This window comes from Solanum stenotomum, unplaced genomic scaffold (assembly GCF_019186545.1).
Source record: "Solanum stenotomum isolate F172 unplaced genomic scaffold, ASM1918654v1 scaffold6101, whole genome shotgun sequence".
NCBI classification, from domain to species: Eukaryota; Viridiplantae; Streptophyta; class Magnoliopsida; order Solanales; family Solanaceae; genus Solanum; species Solanum stenotomum.
Genome location: NW_026036039.1, coordinates 540 through 11,879, shown reverse-complemented (window position 1 = coordinate 11,879; position 11,340 = coordinate 540). Strand labels below are relative to the sequence as shown.

At 33.9% G+C, this 11,340-nt stretch overlaps 3 protein-coding genes across 3 annotated transcripts; all 3 read left to right on the top strand.

Moving 5' to 3' along the window:
- Positions 1-1,337: 1,337 nt before the first annotated feature.
- On the top strand, positions 1,338-2,886 carry LOC125852824 (disease resistance protein RGA2-like). The gene is made up of 2 exons (XM_049532511.1): positions 1,338-1,767; positions 2,531-2,886. The coding sequence occupies exons 1-2, from the start codon at positions 1,341-1,343 to the stop codon at positions 2,884-2,886; spliced, it is 783 nt and encodes a 260-aa protein (XP_049388468.1). The 5' UTR covers positions 1,338-1,340.
- Positions 2,887-2,896: 10 nt separating this feature from the next.
- Positions 2,897-5,403, top strand: LOC125852818 (putative disease resistance protein RGA1). The gene is made up of 3 exons (XM_049532506.1): positions 2,897-2,990; positions 4,556-5,311; positions 5,359-5,403. The coding sequence occupies exons 2-3, from the start codon at positions 4,568-4,570 to the stop codon at positions 5,401-5,403; spliced, it is 789 nt and encodes a 262-aa protein (XP_049388463.1). The 5' UTR covers positions 2,897-2,990; positions 4,556-4,567.
- A 16-nt stretch (positions 5,404-5,419) lies between these two features.
- LOC125852821 (putative disease resistance protein RGA3) lies at positions 5,420-6,778 on the top strand. The gene has a single exon (XM_049532508.1). The coding sequence runs from the start codon at positions 5,504-5,506 to the stop codon at positions 6,620-6,622; it is 1,119 nt and encodes a 372-aa protein (XP_049388465.1). The 5' UTR covers positions 5,420-5,503; the 3' UTR covers positions 6,623-6,778.
- Positions 6,779-11,340: the final 4,562 nt, after the last annotated feature.

The following is an 11,340-nucleotide window of genomic DNA, read 5'->3' as shown; positions in this document are numbered from 1 at the left end:
GTGTGTAATAGTGAAAGAGAGAATTGAGACATAGAACAATATCTAAGTCTTCAACTATATTCACTATATACAAGAGAGTATATTTATATATGTTGAAGGAAGATGTTCTTATGTGGAGCTTTTGGACTCTTCAACTAATCCAGAGTTGCTTGAGTTGTACACGTTGTTGGGCTGTTGTATCCTGGAGGGGACAAGTCAAGAGACATACTACTGGATCGGTGTAGATTATGTCGCAGCGGGCTTGAATCTCCTTAAAGAGAGCGAGATATCCGCGCCTCAGCCTAAAGATTTGTTTATACATTTTTGTTCATTTTATTTCAACGTATTTGTGGTATATTACACCAACAAAAGTTATTCAACCAATATTAGAGATGAATATTCAACTACAAATGTAGGTGGCGGGCAGCTGTTGGCAATCAATAATAAGGGAAAGAAAAGAAGCCAGTTTTATTACAAATATTCATTGTTATAGTGAATTCCACATATGGCTGAAGCTTTGGTAAAAGTTGTGATAGACAATCTCACTTGCTTCCTCAAAGGGGACTTGTATTGCTTTTTGGTTTTCAAAATGAATTCCAAAGGCTTTCAAGCATGTTTTCTACAATCCAAGCCGTCCTTGAAGAAGCACTCAACGACAAGCCACTAGAAAACTCAATGTTGCTACATATGACATCTTGGATGAATATAAAACTAAAGCCACGTCTTGGAAAGAATATATACCCAAAATAAAAGAGTTGCCTGATTAAAAAAATGTTTGAGGAGTTCAATATTTTACGCTGCTATGTACAGAAGTCTAACAGGGTAGCATATACTTAGTTCTAGCAGAGACAAGGTCAAATGGTATCAAAATTTACATGAATTGCCTTAGCATGCCAAAGGATTACTCATGTAATATTATGACTTTCCCCAGGAGTAAAGATATTGGCATGTCCATACAAGGCAGCTTTAAATTAAAAACAGTAATAATAAAGTAGAAAAGGATTCGAGTGTTTTTCAAATTTCAAATACAACGCCAAGCGATACTTGCCCTACTCTACTCTTAACACTAACTAAATGATTCTTCCAATTCTCAAAGCAACTTAGTATATTCCTTTCCAACTAAAGATGCAAAGAAGTTTTCCAAATTTGCTTTCTAATATTCTGAGGCAGGCATCATTTTTGGCATACAAATTAAAGGGAAAGTAAAGTATATTGGGATTCCATATGAAATTTTGATGACACGAAAAGTATATATATATAATTATTCTCCTATTAATGTATTTATAACAAGTAATTATTCATGATACACAAAGCAACAATTTTGAACTCATTGTGTAACAATTTAATTTCACTCTACACATATGGCAGAAGCTTTCCTTCAAATTGTGATTGAAAATATCACTTCTTTCCTTGAAGGGGAACTTTCATTGCTTTTCGGTTTTGAAAATGAGTTTGAAAATCTTTCGAGCAGGTTTTCTACAATCCAAGCCGTGCTTGAAGATGCTCAGATGAAGCAACTCAAAGACAAGGCGATTAAAAACTGGTTACACAAACTCAATGCTGCTGCGTATAAAGTTGATGACATATTAGATGAATGTAAATATGAGGCAACAAGACTCAAGCAATATCGACTAAGGCGTTGTCATCCAGGGATTTTCACTTTCCGTCACAAGATTGGGAAAAGGATGAAAGAGATGATGGAGAAACTAGATGCAATTGCTAAGGAAAGAATGGATTTTCATTTACAAGAAAAATTAATAGAGAGACAAGCTGCTAGACGGGAAACATGTACTCATCTTGAATTAGTATTACAACAATTTTGTCTATATTCATTTTTTGGCAATTATCAAATTCATGTGTGTGTGTTTGGGGTGTGAGGAAGTTTCAAAGATTTTTCCTAAATGTTCGTCTCAAGTGTCTAACCCTTCACTACCTTTGATGATAGATGTACAACTTATTTTCTGTCTATAGATTTTGTGCCCTTTTTCTTAAAGTTCTTAAGAAGATTGTAGAAGAACTTTACGTGCCCACTACTCGATAGTCTAGGCATCAACTGTGGACATTACTTGCATAAGGATGAAATCGTCATCCTCCTTTTGTCTTCTAGACGAAAGGTGAAAAAAAAATGATTTATCAACAGGTTGAGTCTAGCCAAACCCTCCACCATTCATTGTGGTATTAATTAAAAAAACAAAATCTGACCCGTCGTCAATTTGAAAATGACAAAAACAGTAATTACAATACAGTAGAAGTACGTCCTTGATGCTCGAGTATATATCACTTTTGAAAATGACGGCAACAAATTAAAAATAATTTGTTTTGTTACTGGTTCATATCAGATTCTGAAAATGATTGCAGAAGAAATAGAGAAACTTCAAAATATGTTTTAGGACTTTTTGCCAAGTGGAACTCAGCATGATTTTCTCATGTCTCCTGCTCCTCAAGCTCATCTATATCTCTTTAAGGCGTGCATATATTATTCTCTATTTTCTGCCGATTCCTAATGATCTGGAATATAACAATATTCTCGTGTGGACATTGCTTGGACCAGGTTCTATTTTAACTGAACCACAAGTTTATAGAAGGGACAAAGAGGAAGATGAGATAGTGAAAATCCTGATAAACTATGTTAGTGATGCCCAACAACTTTCGGTCCTCCCAATAGTTGATATGGGGGGACTAGGAAAGACTACTCTTGCCCAAATGGTCTTCAATGATCAGAGAGTGATTGAGCATTTTAATCCCAAAATATGGATTTGTGTCTCGGACAATTTTAATGAGAAGAGGTTGATAAAGGCAATTCTAGAATCTGCTGAAGGAAGGCCACTACTTGGTTACATGGACTTGGCTCCACTTCAAAAGAAGCTTCAGGAGTTGCTGAATGGAAAAGATACCTACTCATCTTAGATGATGTTTGGAATGAAGATCCAGAGAAGTGGGCTAATTTAAGAGCAGTCTTGAAGGTTGGAGCAAGTGGTGCTTCTGTTCTAACCACTACTCGTCTTGAAAAGGTTGGATCAATTATGGGAACATTGCAACCATATGAATTGTCAAATCTGTCTCAAGCAAATTGTTGGTTGTTGTTCATGCAACGTGCATTGGGACACCAAGAAGAAATAAATCCTAACCTTGTGGTTATCGGAAAGGAGATAGTGAAAAAATGTGGTGGTGTGCCTCTAGCCGCCAAGACTCTGGGAGGTATTTTGCGATTCAAGAGAGAAGAAAGAGAATGGGAACATGTGAGAGATAGTGAGATTTGGAAGTTGCCTCAAGATGAAAGTTCTATTCTGCCTGCCCTGCGACTTAGTTACCATCACCTTCCACTTGATTTGAGACAATGCTTTACATATTGTGCAGTATTCCCAAAGGATACCGAAATGGAAAAGGAAAATCTAATCTCTCTCTGGATGGCACATGGTTTCCTTTTATCGAAAGGAAACTTGGAGCTAGAGTATGTAGGTAATGAAGTATGGAATGAATTATACTTGAGGTCTTTCTTCCAAGAGATTGAAGTAAAATCTGGTAATACTTATTTCAAGATGCATGATCTCATTCATGATTTGGCGACATCTCTGTTTTCGGCAAGCACATCAAGCAGCAATATCCGCCAAGTAAGTGTAAAATATTACCCATATATGATGTCCATTGGTTTAGCTGAAATCGTGTCTCCTTACTCTCCTCCTCTCTTGCAAAATTTTGTCTCGTTGTGGGTACTTAATCTAAGTTACATAGAACTTGAGCTGGAGCAGCTACCGTCTTCCATTGGAGATCTAGTACATTTAAGATACCTAAACTTGTCTAGCAATCTTAGAATTCGTAGTCTTCCAAAGCAGTTATGCAAGCTTCAAAATCTGCAGACTCTTGATTTACATGACTGCTGGTCACTTTCTTGTTTGCCAAAACAAACAAGTAAACTTGGTAGTCTCCGAAATCTTTTACTTGATGGTTGTCCATTGACTTGTATGCCACCAAGGATAGGATCTTTGACATGCCTTAAGACTCTAAGTTACTTTGTTGTGGGAAGGAAGAAAGGTTGTCAACTTGGTGAACTACGAAACCTGGATCTCCATGGCACAATTTCAATCACACACCTTGAGAGAGTGAAGAAGGATACAGAGGCAAAAGAGGCCAACTTATCTGCAAAAGAAAATCTGTACTCTTTAAGGATGAGTTGGTATAAATATGGACCATATTGTTTACATGAAACAGATGTGCTTGAAGCCCTCAAACCACGTAGATATGAATCAGAAGAAGTTAAAGTTCTTGAAGCCCTCAAACCACACCCCAATCTGACTTCTTTAACAATCATTGACTTCAGAGGATTCCGTCTCCCAGACTGGATGAATCACTCAGTTTTGAAAAGAGTCGTCTCTATTAGAATTGAAGGTTGCGAAAACTGCTCATGCTTACCACCCCTAGTGTTAGCAAATGGGTCNAGTTGTTGAATGGAAAAAGATACTTGCTTGTCTTAGATGATGTTTGGAATGAAGATCAACAGAAGTGGGATAATTTAAGAGCTGTCTTGAAGGTTGGAGCCAGTGGTTCTTCTGTTCTAACTACTACTCGTCTTGAAAAGGTTGGATCAATTATGGGAACATTGCAACCATATGAATTGTCAAATCTGTCTCAAGACGACTGTTGGTTGTTGTTCATACAACGTGCATTTAGACATCAAGAAGAAATAAGTCCTAACCTTGTGGCTATCGGAAAGGAGATTGTGAAAAAAAGTGGTGGTGTGCCTCTAGCAGCCAAGACTCTTGGAGGTCTTTTGCGCTTCAAGAGAGAAGAAAGAGAATGGGAACATGTGAGAGATAGTGAGATTTGGAATTTACCTCAAGATGAAATGTCTATTTTGCCTGCCCTAAGGCTTAGTTATCAACATCTTCCACTTGATTTGAGACAATGCTTTGCGTATTGTGCAGTATTCCCAAAGGACACCAAAATGGAAAAAAAGAATGTAATCTCTCTCTGGATGGCACATGGCTTTCTTTTATCGAGAAGAAACTTGGAGCTAGAGGATGTGGGTAATGAAGCATGGAATGAATTATACTTGAGGTCTTTTTTCCAAGAGATTGAAGTTAGATATGGTAATACTTATTTCAAGATGCATGATCTCATCCATGATTTGGCAACATCTCTGTTTTCAGCAAACACATCAAGCAGCAATATCCGCCAAATAATTATAAAAGATTACCCACATATGATGTCGATTGGTTTCGCAAAAGTGGTGTCTTCTTACTCTCGTTCTCACTTGCAAAAGTTTGTCTCGTTGAGGGTGCTTAATCTAAGTGGCTTACCACTTAAGCAGTTACCGTCTTCCATTGGAGATCTAGTACATTTAAGATACCTAAACTTGTCTGAAAATTGTTTTATTCGTAGTCTTCCAAAGCAGTTATGCAAGCTTCAAAATCTGCAAACTCTTGATCTACATACCTGCTTGTCACTTTGTTGTTTGCCAAAACAAACAAGTAAACTTGGTAGTCTCCGAAATCTTTTACTTGATGGTTGCTATAGATTGACTTGTATGCCACCAAGGATAGGATCTTTGACATGCCTTAAGACTCTTGGTTGCTTTGCAGTGGGAAGGAAGAAAAGTTCTCAACTTGGTGAATTACGAAATCTGAATCTCTATGGCTCAATTGAAATCACGCATCTTGAGAGAGTGAAGAATGATATGGATGCAAAAGAAGCCAATTTATCTGCAAAAGAAAATCTGCATTCTTTAAGCATGACTTGGGATCGACCAAATAGATATGAATCAGAAGAAGTTGAAGTGCTTGAAGCCCTCAAACCACACTCCAATCTGACTTGTTTAAAAATCTATGGCTTCAGAGGAATCCGTCTCCCAGACTGGATGAATCACTCAGTTTTGAAAAATGTTGTCTCTATTGTAATCATGGGTTGCAAAAACTGCTCATGCTTACCACCCTTTGGTGAGCTGCCTTGTCTAAAAAGTCTAGAGTTACGGAGTGGGTCTGCGGAAGTGGAGTATGTTGATTCTGGATTCCCTACAAGAAGAAGGTTTCCATCTCTGAGAAAACTTATTATAGGTGATTTTGATAATCTGAAAGGATTGCTGAAAAAGGAAGGAGAAGAGCAATTCCCTGTGCTTGAAGAGATGGAGATTCGCTGGTGCCCTATTTTTGTTATTCCGACCCTTTCTTCTGTCAAGAAATTGGTAGCTTATGGGGAGAAGTCAGATGCAATAGGTTTCAGTTCCATATCTAATCTCAGGGCTCTTACTTCCCTCCACATTGGCCATAACGAAGAAGATACTTCACTCCCAGAAGAGATGTTCACATGCCTTGCAAATCTCAAATACTTGAATATCTCTGAGTTCAAGAATCTCAAAGAGCTGCCTACCAGCCTGGCTAGTCTTAATGCTTTGAAGCATCTGGATATTATTGAGTGCGATGCACTAGAGAGTCTCCCCGAGGAAGGGGTGAAAGGTTTAACTTCACTCACACAGCTATCCATAAAAAATTGTAAGATGCTAAAATGTTTACCGGAGGGACTGCAGCACCTAACAGCCCTTACAAATTTATCAGTTTGGTATTGTCCAACACTGGCCAAACGTTGTGAGAAGGGAATAGGAGAAGACTGGTACAAAATTGCGTACATTCCTGATGTGTTTATACGTTAAGTCTTATTCCTAATTGGATGTAATTTTCTGATTTTTCTTTTGGAAACAAATCAACTATTTGTAAGATCTATTTGTATTATACTTGATTTTTCTTGGGTCTTTTAACAATAAATATTTGAAATTTTTCATATTAGATTCAGAACTAGTCTTTTAGCTTACTGTATCTTCTCATAATTTAATAACGTCAATATGATATTTATATTACATTACTTATGTTGTAATTTATCAACATGTTGGAGATGATTTTGACAGTTTATTAAAGAATTTCAAGGTTTTATTGTTTGCACAAGTAACAAGCCATAAATTAAATTTTGAGATAAAAGTGATTTGTGTATCATGGCTTAAGTCGGAACTTCAAGTTTTTTCTCAAGTTATATATATGGCATTTTGTAAAAATTGGAAAGTGTGGATTTTGATTTTATTCAACAGTGTCTTGTATTTATTAAAGGGAAAAGGCTCAAATATGCCATCGAACTTTCAGAAAAGGCTCGTTTATGTCATCCGTTAAAAGTTTAGCTCATCTATGCCATTACCATTTAAGAAAAGGCTCATTCATGCCATTATTTATTAACGGTGGTTTTGCAAAACCATTTTTGCCACGTGGCCAATTATAATTCGGCCACGTCATTATTTTTTTCAGAATTTTGATTTTTTATTATAAAAAAAATAATGACGTGGCCGAATTATAATTGGCCACGTGGCAAAAATGATTTTGCAAAACCACCGTTAAAAAATAATGGCATGAATGAGCCTTTTCTTAAACGGTAATGGCATAGATGAGCCAAACTTTTAACGGATGGCATAAATGAGCCTTTTCTGAAAGTTCGATGGCATATTTGAGCCTTTTCCCTTTATTAAAATATATACAAATAATATGGAATACACGCGCTAAACACGTACCCAAAAATTAGTATATAAAGAATCATGTCCGAAAAAATAAAATGAAGTTCTTCTGTCCATGTTGAAAGGAAATGTGTGCTCTCCTCTGATAGAGATGAAGACAAACCAGCCCCACAAGAAAAGACAGATGTAAAACTGGCTAGCAGTTTCCATGAATATGCATACCAATTGCCAAGTTAAATCTTTTATTACTTTAAAAAATGGAAACGTTTCATATTTAAATTATTAGGTGTGCAACTTTCCTTACTGAAGTATGACCAACTATCTCGATATCTTTGTTGCTAGTGTATTTGTCCGTGCTTCGTGCAGGTATAAAAAGATATTAAATATATTTTTTAAATAATTAATAAATTATACAATGAAAAAGAGAAATACAAATTAAGTTATGATTCTGATATTATATATTCAGAAAAATTGCTAAAAAATCTCATGCTGCAATTTCATTTTAAAATTGTTGATAAAAAGACGAAAACATATAAATTGATAAGAAGAGTTTCAGTTAAGTAACAATCTAATTATCATAGTATCATACTAAATCCAATGATTCTTATAGCAATATTATTGGTTCAACCAACAATACTAAATCTATTAGAACGTAAATTACGTGTCTTTTTTCGTATAAATGATTCTATGATAAAAAATAAACAAATCAAAATATATTTTTATTAAATAATGGTGAGAAAAAAATACATGAATTATATTCGAACATATTTGTGCACGAAATTCAAAAGTTAGAGATTTTCTTTTATATTCGATGCTCGTACTGGCATTCATTTGCTACATATTTGTGTCACATAAAATTCATTAATATTGAAAAGTTATATTTAAACTTTCATTCTTATAGCATGCATTGCGAGAAGAGAGAATTAAGTTGATATAGTGAGACAATGTCGTTGAGGTTTTACTTTACAATAAAACTAAAATTAAATTAAACACATAACTTAATCGAATAGAGATTATCAAATAGTGACGAAGAAATATTTTTTAAAAAAGAATACGTGTATGCAATGTTGAAGATGTAGAAAAAGACCAAGAGTTGAATAATTTTTTAAAACACTAATACAATTATTCCTATTATTGCAATATTATTGTGGTAATTATTATACATGTCTCAAATAGGTTTTTATAAGTGTCATTTTAAGGAGTTATAAATTTGAATATTAAATTATTTGAAGGCTATGAATATGAAAGGTTAGAAGTTATAGATATTACTAAATTAAATAATATTTAAATTTATGTAATTGAAGAGGTATGAATTAAGAAGATGATGTTATAAAATAAAATAATTGAAAAAAATAGAAAAAATGTCAAAAAAAACCCACAAAAAGATAAATAGGATCCTTGGTCTTTGAGAGGTGCCACATCACTTTTATATATATATATATATAAACAAATGGTAAGAATTTTTGGAGAAATAAAGAAAGGAGATGCATATTGGTTTTTTCAAAAAAAAAAAAATTGTTTATTTGTGGTGTCCGTATTTATATGACATAAAAAGTATTTTATTTTGTCGTGTCAAATTTACTTTAATAATAAGTGTAGTTGGGTGATGTGAACACCTAATTTTTGACCAAAACATAAATATTTTATACCAATTTTAAATACTTAAATATTATTATTTCAGTAGGGATATATTTAAAATAAATGAAAAAAAAATCTGAAAATTACAACAAATTATAAGCTCACTTTATGTTTAAAGTTTAATAAAGAAAACTTGTGCATTTAATGTATTTGTTTTAATCCTTCAACTTTTAACTAATCTAAAAAATAATAATAATCGTATATATTATGAAAAAGTAAAAACACACACCCATTAAAGAGAAAAACAGAGAGACATAGAAAAACAAGAGAAAAAAAAAAGATAGCAAAAGCAAAGAGAAGAAAAAGTGAGTTTTCTTTTGTGAATTAAGTCTAGAGTTCGAGGTTTTGTTCGTTGTTCCAAATTCGTGTTGGGTTTTGGGCCTTTTTTCCCTTCCTATGTGGATAAATAAAAGTTCAAGATTTTGGGTCTTTCTTCCTTTCTTTTGTGGATAAATTTAGCCCAAATTTGACAAGCACATTTTTGCCCATAAACCCAATATTATGGTGCATATGTAAGACTTTCTTTTAGGTCTTATTTGAAAAATATCACAAGAGTTTGAGAACAGTCATATAGAGAAAAAAGTGAGAAAATGCAGATTTTCGCACAATCCGTAGCAGCCAATTTCAAATTGCTATTCCCGCTTCGTTTCTCGTCCGATTGAGCTGATTTTTGGACAGCTTGTTCCTTTCAACTTAATCTTTGATTGAGAACTGAGAGAGGGTGATTTGGAGTCTTGTAGCTCCAGATTTTTGCTCGTAAACAGTAGACGATTTGGGTATTTTAGCACCTTTTGTTTCTCTAGTTTTTGGTGCTATCTTGTAGTTGTGTTGCTCATTGTTTGGCACTTTGTTGGTAACCATTTTGGAGAATACTTTTGTAACTCTTGTTGATTATAGTAGAGCTTTGGCCTTGTGGTTTTTACTCTTCACACCGAAGAGATTTTCCACGTTAAATTTGGCGCTCATGTGTTGATTTGCTTTGCTTGCTTTGGTTGATTTGTTTTGCTGCCCAAATAGTTTTATTCTTGCATTATTTTGTCTTCTCTTGGTTCAAATAGAAGAAAAAATTTTGATTTGAGTTTTCTTCTGCTATCGCCCCGTCGTGCACATTTATTTTGTGATTGTCTTTCCCAATAGTTCGTGGATCTTAAAGTTAACCTTGCTAAACTTTGGAAATCAGTAGATTTGTTCGTTACTCTTCATTGTTTGGTCTAAACTATTTGAAGGTGCGTTCTTGCCATAGCTTGTTTATTTTTTATTTTTTTATTTGGAAAAAAGTATATATGAACTATATGTTTGATTTTTTTTAGAATCATGAAAAGACATGTATACCATGAAGGTCTCAATTTTTCTTGAACAATGTTCCCTATTTATTTTTTTATTTTTACGTTAGCCTCGTGTTTTTTTTTCATAATTTAGGAAGCCATAAACATGTTTTATTTGCGATAACTAGATGATAATCCCATGTATTTAATCACATGCTCATTATTTAATGGCTTAAATATTTGATTATTAATCGGAGTGATTATGAGATAATAGTTTACTTTAGACTTGTTAAATTAGGATATAAACTAAAGTTTAATTGATTAGTGATTTAGAAAACCTACATGGAATATGTTTAGTCTTTTTAATATATTATTTTGATAAAAATAATTTACCTGTATAATAAGCATAATGTCACGGACTTAGAGTCTCACTAAAGCTCCGTGCGGCACTTGACAACTTACTCACGAGTCTTTCACGATCTTGTAAGTTCAAGTAAGCTCTTTAAAACTAAGATCGCTAAGAGAATGTAAAGAAATATTTAGAAAGAATAAGAAAGTTTTTGGAAGAAGGCTTTTATATTGCTTGATGTGGAATGCTTTACAACTTGCTTGGTGCCTTGCAATGAATGACACTTCTATTTATACTACAATTTAAGGGCTAAAATGCAATTGATAAATTACATTACAAATTCCTAAAATATTTACATTTTGGTCCCTCTCTAGAATTTTCTACATATTCTGGGAAATTCTCAAGCCTTCTTGGAAATTTCCAAGGGAGTTCTAGAGTCTTTCACTAACCTCTCCACAACTCTAGATTCTTTTCTCTTATTTGGGTGTCGATTTTGAATTGTGAAGTGGCGAGACATGACAATAAGAAGATTATTATTTTAATTGGGATTGTTAAGTATATAATTAAGAGGAGATATGAATTTTATTTAGAGGTTCATGATTGAAAAAAAATATAAAGAGGAA

Bases quoted from the DNA above. Each gene is read 5' to 3' on its own strand.
- LOC125852821 (XM_049532508.1), top strand. From the start codon at position 5,504: ATGCCACCAAGGATAGGATCTTTGACATGCCTTAAGACTCTTGGTTGC.
- LOC125852818 (XM_049532506.1), top strand. From the start codon at position 4,568: ATGGGAACATTGCAACCATATGAATTGTCAAATCTGTCTCAAGACGAC. The intron at 5,312-5,358 runs GTACATTTAAGA...TTTTATTCGTAG, and splicing joins CGTCTTCCATTGGAGATCTA to TCTTCCAAAGCAGTTATGCA.
- LOC125852824 (XM_049532511.1), top strand. From the start codon at position 1,341: ATGGCAGAAGCTTTCCTTCAAATTGTGATTGAAAATATCACTTCTTTC. The intron at 1,768-2,530 runs GTACTCATCTTG...TGCTTGGACCAG, and splicing joins AGCTGCTAGACGGGAAACAT to GTTCTATTTTAACTGAACCA.